The sequence below is a fragment of the Gracilinanus agilis genome, chromosome 1 (genome assembly GCF_016433145.1).
Source record: "Gracilinanus agilis isolate LMUSP501 chromosome 1, AgileGrace, whole genome shotgun sequence".
In the NCBI taxonomy this organism is placed as follows: Eukaryota; Metazoa; Chordata; class Mammalia; order Didelphimorphia; family Didelphidae; genus Gracilinanus; species Gracilinanus agilis.
The window spans coordinates 721628167-721656091 of record NC_058130.1 but is presented as its reverse complement, the minus strand read 5'-3'; the positions used below and the strand labels follow the sequence as shown (position 1 = coordinate 721656091).

The window sequence follows — 27925 nt, the reverse complement described above, 5'->3', positions numbered from 1 at the left end:
TAGAGAGAGAGAGAGAGAGAGAGAGAGAGAGAGAGAGAGAGAGAGAGAGAGAGAGAGAGAAAGAGAGAGAGAGATATTATATCTATAAGAGAATCTTTCCCTAGGCTACTAAGGAGTTAAAAAATGAAAATCAGCACTGTTGGAGTCCAGTTACAGAAAGACCTAAGGTTATAACTAGCATCCAAGAGTATGTCTTTGCTTAGTCAGCCCCTTTTTAATTGTCCCTTACTATGCTGATCCTCTATGCCGTGTGGAATGAATAATAATTCCTGAGTCACTTATTGCTGAATAAGAACTCTCTGTAGAACTTGGCTGCTTAGCTGTTTTCTTATATCTCAGAGAGTGTGAGTTCTTTTGAATTATCCCTATTTCATCCCTCACCGAAGCCCAGTTTATCTATTTGAAGCAAAGACCAGCCTTCTGGTTGTTGAATTCTCATTCTGATGTTCTCTTTTTCCATTAGGCTATGAAGGTTATAATTATTACGGTGCCCAGAACACTGGTGTTACCCCTGGGGCTACCTATAACTATAGTACAGCTTCATGGGAGGCTGCCAAGACAGACAACGCAAGCCTTGGAGATGGGAGTACTACCATGCAGATTGCCACCTATGGAACAGAGACAGGCACTGATAATTCCGATTCCCTCATTGCCAAGATCAACCAACGCTTAGACATGATGTCGAAGGAAGGAAGCAGGGGCGGGGCCGCCGGCAGTGGGGAGGGCATGGAAGACCAGGAGAGGTGATTAAAGGATTTCTTGTTCAAGAAGTAGTGCTAGCATTTGCCAGTTACATCAGTACAGAAATCACAGCTTGCATTTCCTCTTGGGAATGGGAGGGTCCATTGTTCTCAAACCAGGTTCCTCAAGCCTTCTTCTGTTTGTAGTAAGCGAATTGAGACCATCTGACAGTGTATAAGCATTTTAAGCAGGTCTGTGTTAAAGATTTGTTAACTCTAGATGTGGCTTAACTTTGACTGCTGCCTAATCTACATCTAAAACTCTTAGCCTTGGATTCTGAGTCTAATAATAAATTCATTAATGTCTCTACTATAAACCAAAGCCAGATTCACTGGAATACCACTTGCTTCTGCCCTTGTCAGTTGAAAAAACTAACAAATTGAGCATGTCGAGTGTGAGGTTTGGGGGTGCCTGTGTGTCAAGTATTTTGGCTTATAGACGTGATTTATTTTTATGAAGGACAAATCTATTTTTTGTTGAGCTCTCAAGTAGCCACAGGCAGGGGCTAATGAAAACATCCTGTTTATAAAGAGACTCATGCTTTGTGTTGTGATATTAGCATATACCATGATATGACCAACTTTCATTTTCTTTGAACAGTTTGTTTATCGGGACTAATTGTTGACCTGGCTTTGTGCTTGTTCTTTAGCTCTTTCAGATTTGAGTCCTTTGACTCATACAACTCCAGGGCTTCGATGACTGATCACAATCTCTACCGCTCAAGTTACAATTACGATTATGACCTCAGACCTGATCAGAATGATGGCTTTGGCAGTCAGTATGATGACCACCAAGACCTGTCTCACAACCGAGCATCTCTATATGGCATTGTTCAGGAAAAGTGTCAGAATCAGTTCCGGGATCGGGGTCATCCCAACACCTTTATGCGCAATGACCACTTCATGCCATCCTCAAGCTCAGAGCGTTTATCTGCTCGCTGGAATGAGTTGAACTATATGGGTGGAAGGGGAATGGGAGGTCCGTGCCCCAACAGACTGCCTTCTTTGTTTTCACAAGCTGTGGTACCTGATTATGGCATGATGGGAATGCAAGGAATGAGCAGGTTTAACAACATGCCTTATGGATGTGGCAGATCAAGGAACAGAATGAGAGACCGGGTGAGTTCTATGCTTACTAATCATTACCAGTTACTTAATGACTGTCAATTAGACCTTGTTTTTTCTTTTTCTGTTACAATCCTAGTTTCTTGCTTCGTTTTTTTTTCCTTTAGTTGGTTTTGCTGGTTAGTTGAACAGTACCATTAAAATTTTATTTATGTTTTTAGTCCAGAAGAAGGGGGTTTAATCACTCTGGACAAGATAGCATAAGCAAGAAACGCAAGCAGTCCCAAAGTGGTGAAGAACCAGACTATAAGCAGGCCCGGACAGACAGTGAAGGAGATGATTCAGATAATGGTAAGTTCCAGAACCCCATCATGGTATAGATGTTTTACCTATTTTATTTATTGTCTTATTTTAATTTCTTTTAAAGTATTTTTAAAATTTTGAAAATAAACACTATCAAAATAAGCATTTATCTAAATACAGCAGAACCCCAAATGAAGATTGTATATCAAATCATGAATCTCCATTTCATAGTGCTTACTTTTTTTAAAAGTTATATAATAAATTCCATGCACATTACTTTCTTTTGTGTGTGTGTCTTCTTTTTTAAAAAATTATTTTCTCAATTACATGTTGAAGCAATTTTTGACATTTGTTTTCTGACATTTTAGGATTTGTATTTTTTCCCTCCCTTCTCCCCTTACCCCCCAAGGCAGTATATAGTCTGATATAGGTTATATTAGTACTTTAATACAGTATATATTTCTATATTGCTTATGTTGTGATAGAAGACACATCATATATACAATAAAAATCTCATAAAGAAAATAAAGTGGAAGATGGCATGCTTTGATCTGCACTCAGACTCCAACAATTAATTCTTTAGCTCATGCATATTGCTTTCAAAATTATCCTGCTTGTCTACTTGCTTTTCTAAATTTCCTTCTATTCTCTTCTGAATAATAAAAAAATGTTTTCAGCAGCCCTTTTTTTTTTAAGTCATTTTTACTAAAAAAATGTTTTCAGCAGCCCTTTTTTTTTTTAAGTCATTTTTACTAACAGCCAACCTGACCCTTTGTCCTAATTGAAAACCAAGGGGGGGGGGGAATAATAGTTATAACAAGTAAGCATAGTCAAGCAAAATGAATCCCCTCAGTGGCCATGTTAAAAAATGTCTCTTTCTGCACTTTGCAAATATCAAAGGATGGGATAATGTAATCATGGCTCATTGGGGATATGTGGTTGATTGTTGCTTTGCCCAGAGTTCTTGTCTTTCAGAATTGTTTTTCTTTATGATATTATAGTCTTGATATAAATTAATCTGATTCTGCTCACTTAATGTCACATCATTTATACTAGATGATTTTTTCAGATCATTTCTTTCATTACATTCCTAGCTTTCCCCTAATTGATGAGTGTCCCCATTAGGTTCTAGCTGTTTTTCTTTAAACCTTTGAAGCTACCACATCTCCCTATGTCCTCTTTCTTGCAGTTATTACCTTCCTGTGTCATCTTCCTTCTTAACTCCCTAGTCTCTGACTATACTTTTTTCCATATTATTTGATATATTTCTATATCGAACTGTGTTTTCAATCCTCTTGTCTGTTTCAGCTGAGTGAGGTTCATCTGATGCTCAGTCCCTTCCCCCTTTTCCCTTACTTCCTTTTACACATTCTAGTTGTACTGCCTCTTCCTCTCTTTTATTCTCATGTATTCCTCCCTTCTTTTGCCCTTTCTACTATCCCCAGAATACTTATCAGTTCACTTTACAGAAGCTGTTCTTTTTTAATTCCCTTAGTACCCTTCAGAGTTTCTGCTTGGCACATAGTAGACACTTGATAAATGTTTATTGATTGAAGGGACACTTCTTTATCTCCAATTAGAATGTTAGCACTACATCATCATACAGCTCCAATTGATCAAATAAATTTACTATTCTGACTATCTGTGTACTTGTGTTTGTGTGTCCAGATTCTTATTCAACTCGGTTCTTTTCATCAGAAATACTTGATTCTATTCTTTTCTATCAATTTCCCCTCCACTCCCTTTTTTCCCCCTATATGGTTATACTTAGCTTTGCCTTTTGGGAAATTGACTTCCAAGATGTCTTGTTTATAGAAATTTCCAGGTATTGTATAAGATTTTAGTTTTTGTCGTACAATAATCTCTTCTACTCTTTGGGGATTATGAGCGTGGGACCCCTGCAAACTGGAAAATTCACATACATTTTTTTGACTATCACATTCTTTTTACTTGAACTTTTAAAAAGAAATTGTACTTATGCTATTAAAAGATAAAATGTGTAATATCATACAATACTATGTATTTTATGCATTTCTGAGCTTCTAAACTTTTTCTGTTATCTGTTGGCCATCACAGTTATTTAGGTTTTTTAAATCTCTTACTTTATTTCTCCTAGATATTCATATAGAACTTCTGATTTGTTGCATCTAATTTCTCTGGGGTAATTGTGTTCTTCCAGGCTAGTTTCTGCAGAATCTCTAGACTTAAAAAATTTTGTGCTGGTTGGTGTTGTCTGTGTTTTATTCATGTCTCAATTCCTGAATTATGGTTTTGTGAGCTAGAACCAGGCTCTTCCCTGGATTGCACTTGTGGTTGAGGTGGTGGGTCAGCCCTTGTTTGGTCTTGCTGAGTTTCCCGAGTTCAGTCTGGGGCATTCCTAGACATTAGGGGTTAAGGATTCTAGGCTATCCCAGTCTGAGTGCTGTCACTTAACCTCTTCGACCTTTCTGTATTTCTCTAAATAGAATAAGTTGCCAAGAAGGTGCTGGCCTGCTCTATTAGAGGCAGCTACCAATACTAAATATCCCTTGTTTTTGTTAAATGCATCCTATACTTTGCTTTCCATTTGTAACATGGAGAAAATCGTTCAGGAAACATGAACTTTTTTTTTTTTTTTTAATTAAACCCTTAGCTTCTGTCTTGGAATCAATACTGTCAAGTGACTTGCCCAGGGTCACACAGCTGGGAAGTGTCTGAGGTCAGATTTGAACCTAGGACCTCCCGTCTCTAGGCCTTATTCTCAATCCACTGAGCTACCCAGCTGCCCCCAAACATGAACCTTTTGAGGTTAAATTCTTAGTAGTTTTCGTATAGAAATCTTACTTGAGAAGTATTATTTGTCTTTTTTTAACATCTCATGTGTTAGGATCACCAATGTAAGGGATTGATTTTTAATTTTGCTGAAGTGGTTTCTTAGGCCTCATGCTAGAACTGAAAAGTCTGCTTACATCCAAGTAAAACAAGAGCTACTCAAAAGATCATGAGAATAATCAATATTCAAAGAATAGAACTTTGCATTTAGGGGGGCAGCTGGGTAGCTCATTGGATTTGAGAGTCAGGCCTAGAGATGGGAGGTCCTAGGTTCAAATCTGGCCTCAGACACTTCCCATCTGTGTGACCCTGGGCAAGTCACTTGACCCCGATTGCCCACCCTTACCACTCTTCCACCTAGGAGCCAATACACAGAAGTTAAGGGTTTTTATAAAAAAAAAATTCTTAGTTTTGTTGGCACCCGTACTTCTTCCTGAATATCTACCATTAGATATAACTGTTTCTCTGAATATTGTGTTGGCTTTATTGTTAGTTCTGCCATAATGTTTGTTTTGAAATCAAAGTTATTCCAATGCAACTGATATAGAGGTAACTATTTTTGAGTTTATCAAGATTTTTGCTTTTGCTTATGCCAGATTTTTCATCAAAGAGAAAGTGGTACACACAGAGGGAGAGCAGTGCATAAAATAGGGGCACTGGCAAATAGTGGGACCTGTGGGAAAAAGATGTCTGGCTCTAACTCAGGGAAAGTGCTATAATGATCATTTTCCTTGGCCCAGGATTAGGTGAGAGCTGCTAGACTGGGAAAATGTAACACTTGGGACAGCAAGAGACAGGGCCCTAGAGAGGCAAACATAGATGGATAAGAAGGGAAAACTGGAAGACCCTTAAGAGATGTTACTTTGACCTCTTTGACCTCTGCTAGCCCTGAGCCTTCTGCTCTGGGAAAAGCCCAGCCAGAGTGCAGCACTTTCATCAGAATGATAATGGGCCAAGTGGGTGGAATTTATTCTTCAGAGAAGCCACAGAATAGGCTCCTTTAAAGAACTTCCATTTGCAGCCTTAGAGGGATGCCACCTCTGCCCCTTATGAGGTAGTGGCTAGCTTTTGTCAGTGATCCTTTTCCCAAGGCGGAGTATCTTTATGTTGAGGCTATAGTAGGCTTCCCCAGGACCAGATTTGAGTGTTTTTATTGTGTGATTTTGCATAGTTGTGCAAGTACAGTATTAAGTATATATATATGTATATATATATATATATATAATGTGTTTATTAAGTGTATCATATAATGTATTATAACAGAACTGTTTGTATATATGTCCTTCTGAAGTGTTGCAAAAGTAATAATTATCAAGGCTGTTTTCATATAGACTAAAATCATTGAGCTACCCAAATAAGTGGATCATTAATGACCACTACCAGTACCTTCCCAAGATGGTTCTCATTCTAGTATACATTTACAGGAGCCATTTTATTTAATTCTTCATCCTCCTTTCATTAGCATAAGATATATAATAATACAGCACATTACATTTACAGCTCCAAGACCGAGTTAGAAAACACTTCAGTGTTTTTGTACTTGCATAGCTGCACTCCACAAAATTATACCACCATTATGTTCTGGGAAATGTGGAACATTTAATGGCAACCATGAGGCACATAAACAGTAGAATTACTGAATCAATAGAGTAACTGTAATCAGATACTGAGTGGCTCAGTGGACAGAGCATTGGGCTTAGAATCAGGAAGATTCATCTTTATGCATTCAAAACCAGCCTCAGATGCTTCCGTAGCTTTGTGACCCTTGAGCAAGTCACTTGACCCTATTTATTTGCCTTGGTAAAATGAGCTGGGGAAGGAAATGACAAACCACTGCAGTGTCTTTGACCCCTTCCCCCAAATGTCAAAAGAGATCACAAAGAGTTGGGCACAACTGAAATGATTGAACATGTGCTATAGAAAATGATTAAAATAGTAATGAACTTAACAAAGTTATCAAAAATGACTTCTTTGTAATGAAAATGTGATATTTAACAATAATCCTAAAAGCATAAGGCACATGATCACATCTTTAGATGAAAAGAGAGTTATGACAGATCTTTCTCATGCCCAATTAGGCATAGTTGAACACTCAGCCACACAGATTGGCCAATGCTTTTTGGACAAAAAGAGAGGCTATACAAAGCCAGGCCTCCAAATCTTGGTTCAGCTCTAGGTTAAACCAAATCTAGGACAGTCAGCAAAATCTGGAGAGATGAAAACCTGGAGCCTAATCCTGGGCTGCTATTCTTGTAGACTATTGAAAGGGAAGGAGGAAGGGGAATGGAAATGACTACCAGCAGGTAAGAGAGACCAAAAGCACTGTCAGGTGCCATACTCTAGAGCAGTGATTCCCAAAGTGGGCACTACCTCCCCCTGGTGGGTGCTGCAGCAATCCAAGGGGGCGGTGATGGCCACAGGTGCATTAATCTTTCCTATTAATTGCTATTAAAATTTTTAAAAATTAATTTCCAGGGGGCTAAGTAATATTTTTTTCTGAAAAGGGGGCAGTAGGCCAAAAACATTAGGGAACCACTGATATATACTAGGAGTTGGGTACTGTATTAAGGGTTGGGGATTTTAAAAGGGTGGGGAGAAAACCTATATAGGAAAGGGGAATGGTCAGGAATGGATAAAATCACAAGGATGGTGAATAGTCAGGTCTGCCAGTCAATCTGTTGACATGCCCTTTCAAGAAGCAGTGATAGTATTTATCTGATCCCAGAGCCAGAATTGAACAGCAGAAGGCGGGGAAAGAGGGAATTTGATGAAACTAAGCTGGTAAGTCAAGGTCTATTAGATATACCCTCTCCAATTAACAATGACTCCTGGATGCAAGTGAGGGCCCTTTGAGAGGAGGGTTCAGCATAGCAGGAAAGTACCCTTTCATATGATTTCTTATAGTTTGTAAAATATTTTAAGTGTATTTTTTACCACTTATCCAATGGGGAATAGTTCTTAGTTTTTGTTTCCTGGGTTATTTTGGCTAATAGACCCTTACTAGAAATAAGAACCCTCCTTTATGCAAAGATTCTTTTCCTTGTCCATAGTTCCATAGATTCTATTCAATTTCATTTACTTTAAAATTATTTTATCTTTTGTGATTGCCTCTATCCCATGTCTGGTTAAGAACTCTCAGCCTTAGTAAGAGCTAAAAAGGGATCAAATTGGGGGCAGCTGGGTTGCACAAAGGATAAGAGAGCTAGACCTGGTGTCAGTAGGAGCTGGGTTCAAGTGTGTCTTCAGACATTTCCTAGCTCTGTGTGACTCTGGGCAAGTCACTTAACCCTATTTGTCTAGCTTTTGCCCTTTTGTCCTAGAGTTGTTACTAGGACAGAAAATAAGGGTGGGTGGTGTGTGTGTGTGTGTGTGTGTGTGTGTGTGTGTGTGTAATGAAAGTTACCAGATTTCATTCTTGTTTTTAGTAATATGTGATTATATTCAGGTCCTGTAACCTAATTTTTGCCAGAATTACTTTCAAGCTTTTTCAGCAGTTCATACCAAGTAGAACATTTTTCCTCATGAACATATCTTTCAAATCTAAATTCTTTGGTAATTTCTTTATTAAATCAATCTCAGCATCACTTAACAACTCTTCCTTTCTCGTTGGAATTGTGTGGCTTTGGAATTATTTTTTTTTTTTATAATTTTCCCCCCACTTACATGTAAAAACAGTTTTCTAACATTTTTGAAAGAATAGTGAGTTTTGAATTCTCTCTCTCCCTCTCTACCCCTCCTCCAACCCTTCCCCTTGAGATGGTAAGCAATCTCATATAGATTTTACAATGCAATCATGTAAAACATTTTTTGAAATTTCATTTTTGAGACCTTTCCATACTGCCTGGGCTTGCTTTCCTATATTTGATCCCACCTACATATTGCCCTGAACCTTTGAAATCTGCTCTCCCAAGATCTTGAGTTCAGATTACACCCCTTTTCATCTCAGTCATAAATCCTAAAGTGGCATGATCATAAAAGTCTACATAATTTCTAACCTACCAACTAATTTCTTTTTGTTGGTGAGAATCAGATCCAGAAGAATAGATGAAGTTATGTATTAAAACGAGAAATTATTAGTGACTCTTTTTTGAGCAGAGTGAGAAAGCATGCCAAAAGATGTCCTAATAATCAGTTCCCCTCTCTACTGTTTCATACCTTTTTATCAGATTTATAATCTCATTCCTGAACTACTTTTTTTTTTTTAAACCCTTAGCTTCTGTCTATTGGCTCCTAGGTAGAAGGAGTAGTAAGGGTGGGCAATGGGGGTCAAGTGACTTGCCCAGGGTCACACAGCTGGGAAGTGTCTGAGGCCAGATTTGAACCCAGGACCTCCTGTCTCTAGGCCTGACTATCCACTGAGCCACCCAGCTGCCCCTTCTGAACTACTTTTGGTTAAGTGATCTCCAGTATATTTCACAGATGATATTGCTTCTACCTCCACTACTTTTTATCCAAATGCTCTCTACCATTTCTCTCTTGGTTCCTATTTTTTCATATAAATGTTCTTATTATACATTTTAATTCTCTCCTCCAATTTTACCCATTCTTTTCCTTTAGAAAATGTATGTGCTTCCAGAGACATAGTACCAGTCAAGTGATATTTAGGATATCAAATTTGCCAATTTCTCTCAGTATTTCTAGAAACTCCTTGCAAGTAGGAATTGCTTCATTGTATCTGTATTCCCGGCATTGAACATAACCTGTAGCACATAGTAGGAATTTATAAATGTTGATATGTTACATGTAAACTTCTTAAATCATGGGATTTCATGGTGGCTCCTTTTTTGGAATTTGACTCCTTTGATTGAGTCTCCTGCTAGTTTCCTTACATTATAGATACATTGTATTATATACATACATATGTGTACGTATGTATGTATGTATTTATAGACATAGACATTTTTAACCATCCCTTCCTTTTAGTTTAAAATCCTGATTTCATTTGCAAGATTTTAAACAAATAAAAAAAGCAAAAACTGCTATTCTTTGTTTTGATAGCCCTTTCATTTCTAAATATTTCCTTCCCCACTGCACACAGCAAGCTATCCGTTGTAACATAGAATAAAAAATAATTTTTTTAAAAGATAGACCAATGATATATATGTTCTATATATATAGAAAGGAGAGAGGGGCATTTTGTTTTCATCTCTTACCCTGAGCCAAGCTTGGTCATTATAATTACACAATGTTTGTTCAGTTTGGATTTTTGTTATTCTTTGTTTCCACATTATTGTGGTCATTGTATATATTTTCCTGTTTTCATTGCCTTCACTTGCATTAACTCCTAAGTCTTCCCATGCTTCACTGAATTCTTCAAAGTATTATTTCTTATGGCACAGTAATATTTCATTATATTCATATGCCAGTTTGTTTAAATATTCCCCATTTGATGGGAGGATGACCTTAACAAATAAGCATTTATGTAGCGCCTGGTATGTACCAGACACTATGCTAAACACTTTATCTTTACAACAACTCTGTGAGGTATGTCCTATTGTCCCTCGTTTACAGTTAAGGAAATTGAGGCAAACAAAAGTTAAGTGACTTGCCCACTTCTCATATCTGGAAGTACCTGAAACTCGATTTGAACTCAAGTCTTTCTGACTCCAAGCCTAGTACTCTACCCACTGTACCACCTATCTGCCATTCGATGGGTACCTACTTTGTTTCCAGTTCTTTAGGCAAGTATATTCTTACCTTATTATGTGGCACACTCCATCCCTGAGCAGGAACCCATCATTACTATATTTTAACCAGTAGTCCAGAAATCCAGATCCCATTTTCAGATATGGTCTTTTTCACTAGCTATTGTTCCCTCTATCTGCCTTTGTATTTTGAAATCTTTGCTTTTGATAAGTTTTCTGTTTCTTTCTTAGTTCTTTGATCTCACTCATGACATTCTGGCAAGAGCATCTGTATCCACATACATAGCCAGAAGAAAGTTATGGTCTTTTGGTTTGATTAGCTTTGGAAGAGTCTCTTTCACCTGCTAGCTGCATGCTAGCATAGCAGACTTTGTTGTGTATTCCCTAAGACTGCTTAGAAAGCATTTACCATTCACCATTGCTGATCTCTTATAGGTGCTTCCTGACTGTTCTCTTAATTGATAACACTTATGAATCTGTATCATTTGGAGGACAAGCATCTGCTTCCCACTCTGAAGGTTCAGCCTTCTCTTTGGCAAGAACCGTGCATTCTTTGTCTCTATTTCAACTAGTCCTCCTTTTTTTATGTCTGCTTCAGAGTCCCATGATTTTGTTGGTGTGGGTACTCCTTCCACCACAGCCTGCAGCTCATTCACATCTTTGTAAAAGTTTTGTGAAGTGCCATCACCAGAAAATCACTCTATGATTCCCCTTCTGTTTGTGTCATTCCAGATTTAACTTAGCTGCTACTTGAGTGACAGATACATAGTCTACCACCAAGCCCATACAGGCCATTACAGTTTGACAAGAATTGCCGGAACTTATTTTCTACTGGCATAAGCTTTGAAAGCCCGAGGCTACTTTATTTTCTGCATTCTATTAAATACATATTTGCATACACTTTCTTTGACAATGTGATGAGAATTGCCATCTAATATCATATAGGGAACATATGAAAGCAAAACAATTCAGTGTTGGTTGGAAAGAATTAAAATTCTTGACTCCGTGTTGACTCTTTTCTTTGTGTCTGGCAGATGGTGGAGATGGTGATTACCAGTTGGAAGATGAAGGCAACAGGGGTGTAAGTGAGCTTTATAGATCTTCTGTTTTTCCACCTCTGTCTTCCAATTTCTCTTAGTTCTTGCTCTATTCTTAATGGCTTTCACAAAGGGAAGGGAATAGCTATTGGTGTAGACTTCATTTCATCTCACTTCCTAAGGATTTATTTGCAGAAATAAATCTATGAATGGACCTAACCCAACCTTCCAGGATGAATTAGATTCTAAAAGATTCTCTTCAAGTTTATAGGCGTCATCATTGTTCTGCAAAAATTTCCCTACCTCTTCAGAAAGAAACTATTGAAGGAACAATGCATGGCACATCAAGCATTAACATTAGTGTGACTGAACTATATTTTCTCTTTTCGCTAATTTTCTTACTTGCTTACATTTCTATCTCTTTTAGGTCCAGAACTATAGATCTTCTATAGATTACTAATTGCCACCTTAATCTTTCTTTTCTGTAGCTGTTATGTTTATGTTCATTGCCTTTCTATGGTATTAACATAAGGAACTATGATCTTCTTAGATAGCTTTTTGAATATGTCTTTTGGATCTAGACCTAATTTACGATCTCTGTCTGTCAGCATGCAATTCTTCTAAATCCATAAGTGATATTTAGCAAGTTTGGTACATCCTGGCCCTCTGTATTTTGGATTCTGAGTTCTCAAAACCTTGAGAAAAACAGAGTCTAGTAATCGGGAGTACTCAGTTAAAGATAGTGTTTTTGAGTTCTTTTTCTCATGCTGTGTCTTAGTGTTGGACTCTGACCTAATCACTTAACTTGGGCTTCCTGTATTTTAAATGAAAAGAATTCCCAAATATACAAAAATCTCTTCCCATTGATGAATCATTTGGCTGATATCTGAAAGGTAATATAATTTTCTCAGTCTCTTAGAAAATGTTCCACCCATTGAGTATCCTTAGGCTACCACCTATGAGCCCTTTTTCTTAGCTCTTTCTCTGTGGTTTTCACCTTACTCCTCCCTGGAGCACCAGAGTACTGCTGATTCTTATCTAAGCCTCTTGATTGGATCAGTATGTCTTCATTTGACCTTGAAATTTATTGATGATTTTCAAAACTGTTGGAATCTAAAAGGTAGCTTTATTGTAAAGTTAGAAGTTTCCACTTTTAAAATAGCTATGTGAATATATTCTTTATCAATAATTCTGCTGCATAGGTGCTGTGAGTGTTTTTAAGAAAAGTCTTAGGTTTAGAATCAGAAGATCTGGATTATAATCCCAGTTCTATTAACCGAACTTCCAACCTTGAAGGAAACACTTCCTCTCCCTGGTTTCCTCATCTATTAAAAAAAATTTTTTTTTAAGGCTGAACTAGACAGTATCTTTTAATTGCCTTATTTTCAGTTATAAATTCTCCCTTTTGGCGCCTGCCCTCTTCTTGTTGAGAAAGAAAGAAAAACAAAACCCATTAAAAATATGAATAGGCAAGCAAAACAAATTCCCACGTGGTCACGTTCCCCAAAATATGCTTTAAATTGGTGCTCTGAGTCCATTACCGCTCTCTCTGGAGGCATTAATGAGGTTTTCAGAACTATAGTTGGTTCCATTTTGTTGATGAGAGTTCCCAAATCTTTCAGAGTTGTCTGTACAATATTGTTATAGTATAAATTGTTCTTCTGGTTCTGCTCACTTGACTTTGTATCAGTTCATAAACAGTTTATCATAAACAGTTTTCTAAAACTCCCTTCATCATTTCTTAAAGCACTATAGCATCCCATTACATAGATAAGTTATAGGGTACCCTCTCAATTTCCCATTCTTGACCACTAAGAAATGCTATTCTAAATATTTTTATACATATAGATCCAATTTCTTTGATCTTTTTGGGTCATAGACTACTAGGTAAAAAATCTTAAGTTCCCTTTTAATGTTATAACAATCTTGGTTTCAGTAGCAGATTTACATTATGGAAAGAGTTTCCTGCCTCAATGTTAATGGAATGGTAACTAATGCTTCAGGCCAAAGACCTATTGGTACTGGAAGATGCTTGCATTAAATTGTTTCGATCTCGCAGCATTCTCCACAGGAATCGTGTGTGTGTGTGTGTGTGTGTGTGTGTGTGTGTGTGTGTGCACATGTGTACACATATATACATATATGTGTATAGAGCATTAGTATTGCATATATTCAAATTATGAGTGAAGAAATGATCAATGAGAGATTGAATTCTTCCTCAGGAGCTCCTCTATGGGAACTCTGTTAACATATCTGCTTATTGTGCCTGTATATCTCAGAAGGGTTTTTTTTTGTTTTTTAATAAGCTCCTTATTTCCGTGTATTTGCAGTTTGGAGTGGATTTTTTTTTTATCATTATCACCTACAAATTACCTTGAAATTGTGGTATCTGCTGATCTTTTCTAACATTTAGAAAGAGTGATTGGATTGGTAATCAGAGCTTCAAGTCTTGGCTCTGCTGTTTTTATTACCTTAAGTAAATCACTTCTCCTCTACAGACTTTAAGTTTATTTATTGATAAATTGAGGGCATTGGACTAAATGATCCATGTTTCCTTCTAGCTCAAAATCTTATTTTCTAATCCCTTATGAGAGGTTAGTTTAATAGATAATAGTGTAGCAAATTAGCATCAGAGCTAATAGGACTTCCTTTAATTCCCAGTTCTGTATTCTTTTGTTTTCCCAACAGCCCTATTTGGAATTGATCCATATTATCCATAGCCCCATTAAAAAGTTTAAACTTGTATTGTGCATTTGCTTGATTGTTTTATCAAAATGTAGCAAATACCCAGAATCTCACAAATTTATTTCATGAAGGTGTGTTAAGGTTTGAGGTAAGAATATTAGAAGAGGGAGAAGGTTAGTAGGACTGAGATTCTTATCTCTATAGGGAGTTGGCTATCTAAAGACACTGTGTCATTTTCAAACTTTGTATCTTTTCCAGGATGAGGAATTGGATGAAGAAGGAAGGAGGAGAGGTAGGAGTTACCCAGCATCTTCCTGCTCTTAAGAGTTTCACTGTATTTCAGCTTTGCACTGCCCCCATTCCTCCCATTTCCCATCCCACCCCAACCCCCTTCAGCTCTCTCTCTCTTTAAGTGGGGTTCAGTGGTAGCCAGGAGAGGGCTTAGTATGCAAGTGTTGGGCCTGGCATGGAGCTGATGTTCTGTGAAACAGGACGGAGAGAGTTACAGTTGCTTGGAAAGGCTGTGAGGGTAGGGGGATCACACAAAGGCTTTGCTCAGATGTCTTTGATGTGGCACCTACTGGAAACAGTTTCATCATTCCAATAATTGATATCAGGAAGCAGTTTTCTCATAGGACGGTAGAAAAGCTTGTCTGAAGTAAATTTTTCTGTAGGAATGACAGGGGAAATCACAGAAATCAGAGAGAGAAGAGGTTCCATCTATCCCATCCAGTCTGTTTTCCCCCTTGGCCAATGCAGGTTCCCTGAACTATTTTTTTTTTTTTCCTTAACTTTATTCAGTCTGTAACTTCCTTGGTTGCTGGTGTGAATTTGATTTCCATTTTCACTGCCATGCTTTGGTGCAGTGTGTTGAGCTACAGTGCAGGGGCCTCTATCCCTTTCCTTTGTGTTCAGTAGCTGTGGCGGGAAATACCTGCCCAAGCAGGGGGCTTGGGGAGGGCAAGTGGACTTGGATCAAGTCCTTTCCATCTGTTCCACTGGCTTCTCCCACATTTTCCCATTGGGTGCCAGACAGGGCCTAGCCCTGGGGTCACAAGAAACTACTAATAGGCTGGTAGTTTTCATCAGCCCCACTGTGGGGAAGTAGCACTGAAGAGATTTCAACATAAACTATAAGACCAGACCAAGCAGTGGACCCTTCAGAGGGGAATAGAAAATTGGAGCTTGGAGATGGTGGTGGTCTTTCCAAACACCCCTTCTTTCCACTTTCCCTCTGGGCCCTCTCTAGATGACCACTGCTTGGAAGAACCAAAGTTTGATTCCTTCTTGACCCTCCACTTACATGAACCTGTTTCTATGCAGGATCCTCTCTTAAGACTCTCCTTCTCTTATATTTTCAGGGCTTAGCTGACCTTTCTGAGATTCTTCCATCCATGTTTATTGAAGAGGTTATGTCTATAGCATGGGACCATACAGAGCACTAAACAGCTCTTGCAGTGGGGTCTATGCTAAAGCGAAGGTGAAATGTTTATTGCGCACAGGTCCTGGTACCCGGAATGACTTTGCTATTTAACAGCAGTAATAGTTTCAGGCAGTGACCTCTTGCCAAAAATCCCACGCCCTTTTGAGAGGCTTCTGAGCAGCGCACGCCGGTCGCCATCTTCGTGGGACAGTCTCGTGACTGGCATCAGGGGTAGGGGTTACAGTTCAGATGCTTATTGATCCTTTTTCCAGTCTCCTGCCCCTTTCCCCAGCCCTCTTTGAAAGATCCTGGTCTTCAGGATCTTCCCATATCCCTGTCACTGGCTTATGTGAGCTGTGCTCCTTGACTCTGGGGCATTGGGCTATACCTTTCTTAGAGGGGGCTTCCTGCACTGGCCCCAGGGGATGGACTGGAGGACCTGTTGGTCTTTTCCATCTCTTATTTCTAGGATTGCTCCTCCCTACCCCCACCCACCCCCAACACCTCTGACCCTGGATTCAAAGTCATAGGTTCATAATTTTTGTGAATGGAAGACAGTTGTTGGGCCAGCAAATATTGGCCAAGCTGTGTAGTTCAGACTGAGACTGATTGGAAGAATAGATAAGGCCTGATTTGGGATGGGGAGGTGGTGTGTAAAACAGGTAACTTCCTTGAGGCTTTGAAGTTACCATCTTCTCTTTCTCTTTAAACATGTTTAGAGGAAATAGAGTTTATACATTTTAGGTCTGGAAAACTAAAGGAAAGTGAGAGAAGCAAGATTAAGTTAACATAGGAGAAGAATAAATGATGGGAGAAAGAGAAATGACCATGGCTATGGAAGCAAGTAGATGGAGGCTGAAAGACATCACAGTTTTGGGGAGGGTTGAGGATAATAGCCTTGGCAGATTTCTAATGTTCTAACATCTTTATGATTTAATCGACTCTGTTGGGAAACACTGGATTTCTCATCAAAATCCCAGAGGAGTCCAAGCCTTTAAGTCCCTTGGTACCAAATATTCTTGACCCTGCTACTAAAGAAGGAGAACCTGTCTTTACAAACCCTTGTATCAGGGAATAAGGTGACAGAATTTCTTTATATAACAAGGCCCTAAAGCTTAGCTTGTCTTTACTTCTATCCAAATTAACTTGAAATGTATTTCTCTGTTGCAGGGGATAAAGGTGATGAAGATGATGAAGTGAAAAAAAAGAGAGAGAAACAGCGAAGAAGGGACAGAATGCGGGACCGAACGGCAGACAGGTATGAGAGGAAATGAGTCAAGAGCTAGATGATTACTAGTAAATCTGAGTATTAAATGTAGGAACAAGGATAAGAATTGAATCTGAGTGTTTCTATTGGAACAGAGTGGACTTTGGCAATTCCGAATGTAACATCTTAATTCTTCAGAAAGAGATTTCAAATAATTATTCCAAGAATCAAGAGGAAATTTACAGAGCTATACAGGTGCAAAAGCTAAATTGGGTTGTGGAATTTTAGCTTTTACAATATTCTGAAGACTCAACAGCCTTGTGTGGATTAATCTTCATTGAGAATTAGAGTCACTGTTTTTAAATTTTTATTTATTTGGTTTTATGTAAACTATATTTCCCAAAGCAAATCTTCCTTCTCCCCAGAACCATCACTTACAACAAAGAAGAAAAAAGTATTTAGCAAAGTTAAGAAATATGGGTGGGGAGGGGACCGACTTATTTTTTATATTGCTCTATACCCTGTATCTCCCCATCTTGCCCCTTCTCTTCAAAAGAAAATGGAGAAGTACCCTCTCATAGCTCTTCTTTGAGATCATACTTGGTTGTTATCATTTAAATTTAAGTTTAAATCGTTCTTCTTTATGATGTAGTAATGACTGTGTTTATCTATTTCCTAATGAATGTATTTCACTTTGCATCAGTTTATTATAGGTATTTCTATGCTTCTGTATATTCATCCTAGTTAATTGCTTCTTATAGCACAGTAATATTTCCATTACATTCATATTATCACAACTGGCTTAGCCATTCCCCATTCAATGGGCATCTACTTTGTTTCTAGTTCTTAGCTATTACAAAGAGTAAGATAATAAATATTTTGATATACATGGAATCTTTCTTTTTGTCATTTACATCCTTGGTAAATCAACCCAGGAGTATAATCTGTCGTTTAAAGAATAGGGACATTTTAGTCACTTTGTTTAAATAATTCCAATTTGCTTTGTAGAATGGTTGGAGCAATTCATATTTCATAGCTCTGCCATTAGTGTGTTAGGGTGTCTTCCATTTCCAAACTACTTTTATTGACAAGTTCCATCTTTTTTTTCTCTGTCAGTTTGTTCATTAGGAAATGAAACCTCAGAGTTGTTTTGATTTGCATTTCTTTATCTTCTTACCATCATCATTTATGGTACTAATGATCTCTTAATTTCCCCTGTTGATCTCCATCACTTCTTGGATATCTATCCTCTTTTAAGTTTTCATGATATCACTCCTGATCCTCTTCCTACTCATATGACTGCTTCTCCTCAATCTCCTTTGTTGAATCTTCATCCATGTAATACCCGCTAATTGTGGGTGTCTCTCAAATCTCTTCCCTGCTCTCCTTCTCTTTTTGCTCTATAGTCTTTTATCAGTTCCCATAAATTTGTAGTTCTATAGATCAAGCCCCAGTCTCTCTCTTGTCCTCTATCTAGTTTAGCAACTGCCTTTTGAACATCTAAAATTGGATTTCCTGAAGTCATCTCAAAGATGTCCAAAACGACTTATCTTTTTCCCAAAACACAATAACTACAATAATTTATTAAATATTTACTATGTGCCAAGAACTCTGATAAGTTCTGGAATACAAATATTAGCAAAAAGAAAGAATATCTCTGCTCTCAAGGAGCACAAACCATAAAAGGGACCTGAAAAGAGAGCAGGAAATTAGGGGCAAAAGACTATGGATGAGGTACCCACAGAGAAGTAATCAAAACACTCCTTCCCAACTTACTAATATTGTCCAGGTTACCATCATCCTCACAGTCACCAAGGCTCACATCTTCAAATCCTCAAGAATACTTACCCTGGGCAGCTGGGTAGCTCAGTGGATTGAGAGCCAGGCCTAGAGACGGAAGGTTCAAATCCAGCCTCAGACACTTCCCAGCTGTGTAACCCTGGGCAAGTCACTTGACTCCCATTGCCCACCCTTACCAATCTTTCACCTATGAACCAATAGACAGAAGTTAAGGGTAAAAAAAAAAAATACTTATCCTGCTTATCCAATTTGTTATCAAGTCCTAAACTCTCCTCATGTCACACTTGACTAATTGCAAAAGTCTGCCAGTGGCGGTGCCTGCCTTGAATCTGTCCATCATCCAATCTATTTAGGTGTCAAATTAAATTTCCTAAAACAAATCTGTCCATAACAGTTTCCTATTCTGTACATTCTAGTGACTATTTACAGAAGTCCCTACTATTTCTTATACTTTCTTCCTCTCCTTGCACTATACCAGCTATGCTTACTGACTTGCTGTTCTTCTCACACTAAGCTCCATTTGCTACTTCTGGCCCTTTACACTGGTTGTCCCCCTTCCCTAGAATGTTCTCCCTTCTCACTTCCATCTTTTTGCTTCCTTGAATTAATTTAAGACTTTGCTCAAATCCCACCTCATGCAGAAGGTTTTCCCTGGTATCTCCAGTTGCAAGTACCTTTGGTCTGAACTAGCCATCCATCTATCTCTGTATCTTGTATAATACTTACCTAATTTCTCTTCTTTTTAAAAAAAAAACACCTTACCTTTAGTCTTAGAACCAATACTAAGTATCATTTCTGAGGCAGAAGAGCAACAGAAGCAAGACAATTGGGGTTAAGTGACTTCCTCCCGGGTCACACATTTAGGAAGTGTCTGAGATCACATTTGAACCCAGGTCCGCCCAACTCCCAGGCCTGCCCCTATCCACTGAGCCAACTAGCTGCCCCAAGTTCATTTGCTTTATTTTTAAGAGAATCACAATCTCTGTTAACCTTAAATAGAGTTATGGATTATATGGGGTGGTTCTTATCCAAATCCCCTGTAATAGTAAACTGTTAAAAATGTTTGTTTGTCTGGTTGGTTTTTTTTTACTTTCATGCATCTGATCAACAGCATTTTCTCTCTTGCCATGTTTTTTCTGTAGTTCCAGGAACAATAAAAGGGTTGTTTGATTAATGTAGAGTAAAAACTTTTTAGTTGGTCCCATTTTAACAGCAAGACTGAGACATTGCCCCAACTTAAATATTCCAGAGTTTAGGAGAAGTCCAGTAGATACAGTGTGCAAATTTTTATTTCCATAAGCTTCTTCAGTTTCCATGTCTAAAGTGACTTAGTCCACTAGAACCCTGATGGCAAACTTATGACATGCCATTTTCAATGACACATGGCCGCATACAGAGATATCCTCTGGACTTCACCACCATTCCCTAACCCCACTTGGCATTTTAGCCCCCTTTTACATGTTTGTTTCCCTAATTAGAATAAAAACTCCTTGAGGGCAGTCACCATTTTTCTTTGGGCTTGTATTTATATCCCCAGTATTAACACAATGTCTGAAGTATTCAGTCAATGCTTCTTGACTTGACCTTATGTCTGACCACATTCTTCTTAGTTTATTAAATACAGTTATATATTAAAATTATACATTTTTGTTATTTAAACTATAAATATCACAAAATTATGTTTTTTTTTTTCTCAAAGTGATATACCACCTGAGTTATGCTCAGTTTTTTGACAAATTTTGACACACCAAGCTCAAAGGGTTGCCTATTCACTGTACTAGAGCATTGCAGTGTCCACACTTTCTTTACCTGGTGGATTGTGCTTTCTACACTTAGCTAGGCAAGTCTTCACTTAGTTGAGACATAGCCTCACTGAGTCTATTATACTCCATGCCTTGTTAACATGAGAGGTTTAGAGGCCACTTGAAATCAGAAGAATGTGGAATTTGGATCTGACTTCTGACATGAAATAGCTAACTGTGTCATCCTGGATAAGGCATTTTAATGACTAGTGTGTATATAGCACTTTAAAGTTTGTAAAGTGTATTGCATATATTATCTCATTCATTCCCTAAATGACTTGTCTAGGGTCACACAGCTAGGAAGGGTCTGAGACAGGATTCTCATTCAAGTATTCCTGATTTTGTAAGTCCAGATCTCTTTCCAGTGCACATCTTTATCTGTAGTACCTCAGTTTTCAGTTTCTTCCTTTTTCAGAAGTAGAAAATTGTCCTAGTAGTCCACACCCCATAGAGCTCTGGTAAGGGAAATGTTTTATCAGACATAGATTAGGATAGCAATCTGAAGCAGCAACAGTGTTATCATATCGAGTGCCTTTAATGCTGTATTTAGGTGTTGGAGGAGGACTTTAGTGGGTAAGTTGCTCAGAACTTCAATACATTATGACCTGGCACAATATTATAACCTTCCCTTGTTTGACTCGGGTACCAAAGATGTTCTTTTTGGTGATGTTACTGTTTCCATTGCTTGTAGAGGTGAATGACATTCTGTACAGACCCAGTAGAATTTGAAAACACCAAGGCCCATGTGAGGGAGGTAGGATGCCGAGGTCCTTGATTTTACCCATCATGTTCCAGGGTTTTTGTATTTTGGTGAATGATTTGAGAAAGGGAGGAAAGAACAAGTAGATCTTTCCAGATATCTGTCCTGTGGGAGTAGTTCTTGTGGGACTGTTTTGGACCAGGCCTGACTAGAGCCTGTCTGGTAGTTTAAGTTTGGGATTGGAATAAAATGAAACTTTGATAGATCATCTTAACATTTAACAAAACATAGAAAGGTTATTTGGCAAGGACAAATAGTACTAGTTCAGGGAGATACAACGCCTCCTTGAAACGTATAGTCAGAGGGATGTATTCAGTTGAAGGCAATATTACAGTTCTTAAAGTAGGGGCAATAGTTCCTCCTGGACTGGGCTTTTTATGCCCTGCCACAACCAATGAAACTGAATTACTGACTTAAACCCTAGTTCTTTGCACCAGTCAAACCTCAGGCTTCCTTTCCTTTTATGGAAAAACTAGCCCAACCTAAAAATCTGCAGCCCTACTAGAAGTTTTTCCTTCCAAAGGAGGTGATTGAATAATGATGAGGCCTAACTAGACAAAGTTATAAGAGTGCATAGGAGAAGAGCCTGCTGCAGCTGGGAAGACTGAATTAAAGCTTTAAAGTTTTTTACAAATTCATAAAAACCTTTAATTCTTATGCAAACTAGTTCCTTAAGTGGCTATATTTTACATGCCCTAATAAAAGTAGGCCAAGAACATGTTTTGATGCCCCCTTTTCCTGTAAGGAAGGAAAATTCTAAAACTAAGATAATAACTTCTAGTTACCACAAATCTCAACACAAAAAATTATTTCAAGTGAAGGGAAGATATATAGAGGAAAAAAATAATTTCTCAGCTTCATCCTGGAGATCATTCTTAGCTATGAGACTCTCAGAAATTTTATGAGTCATTGTTTTTTTTTAAGTCATTGGTTTTTTAATTTTAATTCATGAAAATCCACCTTTTTTCCTCCTCACTTCTTTTTAACCCACTCCCATCTCACCTCACTTCCCTCAATAAAGAAAAACAAATTTGCATAGTGAAGCAAGGCAAATTTTCATATTCTCCACATCCCATCCCCCCCCCCCCAAAAAAAAAAGGTCTTAATCTGTATCCTGAATTATCACCTCTCAGGAAATAGACAGCATATTTCACCATTAGTTGTCTTGGAATTATGGTTGGTCATTTGCTTTTATTAGAATTATTGAGGCTTTCAAAGATATTTGTTTTCAACTTTGTTATTATATAAATTGTTCTAGTTCTGCTTAAAACCCCTTATCACTTCATAAGTCTTTCCAGGTTTTTTCTGAACTCAATCTCTTCATCATTTCTTATACCACAATTCCATCATATTCTTATAGCTTTTTCAGCCATTCCCAATGGATGGGCTCTCTGAATTTCCTTTTTTTTGCCACAAACAGAGCTACTATTTTTGTACCGTTGCATCCTTTTCCTCTTTGTTCTCTCTAGACTGTCCATTTGAACTGTTTTCTGACTCTCATTTTGGGTCCAATTAACAGAGGATGATCTTTATGAGAACTAAAAAGCTTTTCCTAAACTTGAAGAATCTAAAGTTAACTATTGGAGTTGTGAGCTGATCCAGCCATTCTGGAAAGCAACTTGGAACTTTGTACAGAAAACCATTCACTTTAGAAACCATGAAGCTTCTTATTTATTTGCCCCCACCCTCACCCCCCCCCCCCAAAAAAAAAAAAACACCAAATGAAACAATTTGAGGTCGCAGAGTTTCTATTGTTGTAACATATTGCAATGCAGCCTCCAAGTCAGTGCTGAAAAACATTCTAGTGTCAGCAAAATATACAGGTAATGATAACAGAGCAAAGAGAAATCCTATTTCACTCCTGAAGTAGCTTGCTACAGCCTTACCCTTAACCATTGCCCCATGGCAAGAAAGCTAAGGAGCTATCTATGAAGCAATTGAATGTGGATCATATCACACATCATATAGTCCACTCCTTTCTTTTACAGATGAGGAAACTGAGGCCCAGGGAGGTTAAGAGACTTGCTCAAGGTCACACAGGTACTAAGTAATAGAATTTGACATTAAAACCTAGTCCTTTTGACTCTTAAATCTAATGATCTTCCCTTTTCACCATGTTGCTTTCTTTACATTCATGTTATTGTTTCCTTGGATAGTTATTGTTTTCTTTATGCTATTTCCATTCAGTTCAGCTAAAATTTATTGAGATCCTGTTTTGTGCAAAGTACTGTGCTAGGCATTGGGTATACAAAGATAAAATAGTATTCTAGAAATTTAAATTCTACTATGTGATATTATTTGAACACATAAATAAATACAAGTTATTGTGATTGGGATAAAGAGGTAGCATTTGAGCCGAGTCTTAAAGGAACTTGAAGATTCTGAGAAGTAAATAGGCAGAAATCAGATGCCTTCTAGTCATGGAGGATGGTGGTATGTGAGAAAGATTGGATATAAGGGTTGGAATACCAACGTCAGTAATTTAGCTGGGACAAATGTAGAGGACCAAAAGGTGACCAATAAGAAAAAGGGCTTAGAAAACTAGGTGGGAGCCAGGTTATGAAGGGCTAAGGGCTAAGATGAGGAATTTGTATTTTGCTTCATTGACAGTAGAGAACTACAGGTGGCTTTTGAGCAGGGGATTGGAGTGATCAGACCTGTGATTTAGGAAGATTATTCAGCTGCTGGTTTTAGGATAAATTGAAGAGAAGATAGCCAGAATTAAAGATATATTCTCAGAATTCAGTTATAATAATCTAGGCAAGAAGTGCTAAGGTCCTTAACCAGTAGAGCTCCTTTTGTGTAAGTGGAGAGAAGTGGATATGTGAGAGCCGTTGTGGGAATAGTATCAACAAGCAGCTCACTAGATATAGGAGTGAAAGAGTGTAGACAAGGATGGGCCCACAGAGCTGGCAGACTGATACTATCTTCAAAGACAGTAGTAATGAAACAGAACTGGGTAGTAGTTCTGATTTACATATGGTGATTTGTAGATACTTGAATTCCTTTGACAGCTAAGTGAATGCATCAGGCAGGCAGTTGATGATATGAGACAAAAGTCCAGGAAAGAAGTTAGGGCATCTTAGTGTCTGACTCTTCTGGACCCTAGCATGCCAGGCGCTTCTGTCCTCTTATCTCTTGGAAATATATCCCAAGTTTCATATTCATTCTTCCATGTCACTATCTATCTCATCCTCTGCCTTCTCCTTTTCCTTTTGTCTTCCATCTTTCCCAGTGCCAGGGTCTTTTTCAATGAATCCTGTCTACTCATTATGTGGCCAAAGTATTTAAATTTTAGTTTCAGTATTTAAACTTCCAATGAATAGGCTGAATTACTCTCTTAAAGTATTGACTGATTTGATCTCCTTGTTGTCCAAGGGACTCTTAAAAGTCTTCTCTAGCACCACAAGTTAAAAGCATTGATTCTGCACCACTCAGCTTTCCTTATAGCCCAACTCTCACAACCATACATTGCTACTGGAAAAACCAAAACTTTGACTGTGCCAACCTTTGCCTTAACTTTCCTTCTAAGAAGTAAATATCATGGCTTTAATATCCTGGCTGCAGTTCTGATATTATTTCCACATCTGTCTCTCTTTGCTCAGAAGCAATGAGAACAGTTGCCAAGGTCTTGGTTTTTTGTTTGTTTGTTTGTTATGATAAGTTACAAGCCAGCTTTTGCATTGTCCTTTCACCTTCATCAAAAGACTTAATTCTTTTTCACTTTTTGCCATCAGAGTGGTATTATCTGTATACCTGAGATTGTTGATATTTCTCCCAGCAACCCTAATTCTAGCTTTTATTTGTCTTAACCTGGCATTTCACATGATGTACTCTGCATATAAGTTAAATAAGGTGACACTAGATAGGCTTGTCATACTTCTTTTCCAATCTTAAACCAATCAGTTGTTCCATGTTTGGTTCTAACTATTGCTTCTTGGCCTACATACAGGCTTCTCAGGAAACAAGATGATCTGATACTCCCATCTCTTTGAAGACTGATATATTTTGTTGAGATCCATACAGTCAAATGTTTTAGTGTAAATAGTGAAGCAGAAGTAGATGTTTTTTCTGAAACTCCCTTGTTTTCTCCATAATCAATTAGATGTTAACAGTTCTGTTTCTAGTTCCTCTGTCTCTTGGAAAACTAGTTTAGAAGCTAGATGTATAAATTTCAGAGATGAGAGGTGATCCCAAGAGAGTCTTGGGAAAACTTCCTTTTAAGAAATGGAAGTTCCTTAAAAGTAAGTTGGGGGTTTGGGTAATTATCTCATAAAGGAAAAAAGAGAAAGTGCTAGGAAGAGTAAGAGAATTACTAGTAGAAAGCATGGTCACATAATTTTAAGGAACAATTATGTGCCCAACATTGTCAGTTCCTAAAGAATGGTCAAATTGGTCAAGGACTTAGAAAGCCCAAGGATTTAGCAATTAAGGAATTCACCACTTAAGGTAACCTTTAAATGTTTCAGGAGAGTAGAGAAATTAGAAGGCAGTTTACAAGGATTTTGAAGTGAATCACTAGAGCTTAAGTTAAAGCAATGAATACAGTTGATTCTTATTTAGGGTTTTTCTTGAAAGGGAAGAAAAGAGATAGGATCAGTCAAAATCTGTCTTCTTCTTTAGGCATTCTGTTGGTCCTTGGAGATGAAAGAACAAAAATCAAACAATCCTTGCCCCATTCTGCAGGAGGGAGACAGTATGTGCTACTTGTACACATATAAGTATTTAGCCAATATACATATTCAAGCAGTTACCAAGTGTCAGGGCAAGAAGCACAAAAGGTTCAGGTCAGAGAAAGTATTTTGCTACAGCAATCCTCCCCCAACCCCTAGCAGAACATTTAGCAGGATTTTATATACTTGAAGAAAAACATCTTGCTTTATTGTTCTCTGAGCACTCTCCAAGCCAGTTACATTGGCCTACTGAAATTCCTCTTAACTCCACGATCTGACTACAGAGCTTTTGAAGTGGACATGATAGAGGAACTTCTTGGAGTGACATGTTAGAGGAACTTCAATAGGCCAATGTAATTTGATTGGAGAGTACTCAGAGAACAGTAAAGAATAAGAAACCTAGAAAAGGACAATTATATATAGATTCTGAAGGGAGAGAGAGAGAGAGAGAGAGAGAGAGAGAGAGAGAGAGAGAGAGAGAGAGAGAGAGAGAGATATATATATATATATATATCTTGGATGATATCAAGATGACACAGGATTTGGCAGATTCTGTATTAAAGGATCAGAAGGCTTAAAATGTGATACTCCAGCAGGCAGTGGAGCTAGAAATACAACTAACAATCACCTACCCAGCAAAACTTGATGTAATTCTTCAGGGGGAAAAACATAGATATTTAATGAGATACAGGATGTTCAGTTCTTGATGAAAAGACCAAAGCTGAAATAGAAAATTTGACTTTCAAATACAAGATTCAAAAGAAGCAAAAAAGGTAAACAGAAGAAAAGTCACAAGGGATTCAACAATGTTAAATTGTTTACATTCCTATCTGGGAAGACAATATTTGCAACTCCTAAGAAATTTATAATAATTAGGGCAGTTAGAAGGAATATGTATAGATAGAGGACATGGGCATGAGTTGATTATGATGGGATAATTTTAAAAAATAAAATTTAGGGATTTTAAAGAAGAATTCATTAAGAGAAGGATGAAGAGAGAAATAGAATGGGGTAAATTATATCATTTAAAAAATTGTTGAAAAGAAGAGATTTTACAGTGTGAGGGAAGATGGCAAGGAGATGGGGGTGATGCAACTGGTGAGAGATTTTTGACCCCTATGCTCATCATCAGAATTGACTTGGGAGGTGGGGGAATGATAATGATGTACATACTCGAGTATAGAAATCTATCTTGCCCTACAGAGAATAGGACAGGAAGAATATAAAAGAACAGGCATCTGATGGAAAGGAGAGTGGATTGAGGGAGGCAGTGGACAATAGCCAAATGAATTCACAAGGGAATGCTACTAAACATTTAATGAATAATTCCAGTACTATGTAAACTATTTGGAAAACCAGACAAAGGAGTCCTACTAAATATGGTACTGATAACTAAACTAAGTAAAGAGCAAAAACAGAGAAAAAAATATAGATCAATTTCCCTAATAAGTATTGATGCAAACATTTTAAATAAAATACTAACAAGGAGATTTCAGCAATATATCACAAAGATCATATAATGTGACCAAGCAGAATTATACTAGGAATGCAGGGCTGGTTTGGTATTAGGAAAATTGTCACCATAATTAACTCTACATAATAAAACAAGAAAAATTATCTGATCTCAAAAAGTTACAGAAAAAAACTTGACAAAACACAATACTCATTAAAAACACTAGAAATCAATGGAAAATAATAAGTATTCTTTATCTAAAACCATTAATAAGCATTATCTGTAATGAGGATAAGGTAGAAGCCTTCCCAGTAAGATTAGGAATGAAACATGGATGCCTATTATGACCATTATTCAGTATTGTACTAGAAATGCTAGCTATAGCAATAAGAAAAAGAAATTAGAGAAATTAAAATAGGTAATAAGAAAAGAACGCTTACTTTGTAGATGATATAGTGTGGAGAATCAACTAAAAAAACTAGTCAAAAATAAAAACTTTTGCAAAGTTGCTGGATGTAAAC

General features: G+C 37.7%; 1 protein-coding gene across 1 annotated transcript in view; it reads left to right on the top strand.

Annotated features, from left to right (window-relative positions):
- The window catches only part of AKAP8 (A-kinase anchoring protein 8), a 54805-nt gene that overhangs the window by 12120 nt on the left and 14760 nt on the right, over positions 1-27925 (top strand). The window contains exons 4-9 of the mRNA XM_044671539.1: positions 464-743; positions 1391-1859; positions 2027-2156; positions 11599-11645; positions 14545-14578; positions 16880-16967. Of these exons, the coding sequence (XP_044527474.1) occupies positions 464-743; positions 1391-1859; positions 2027-2156; positions 11599-11645; positions 14545-14578; positions 16880-16967 (1048 nt within the window). The remainder of the gene's footprint in view (positions 1-463; positions 744-1390; positions 1860-2026; positions 2157-11598; positions 11646-14544; positions 14579-16879; positions 16968-27925) is intronic.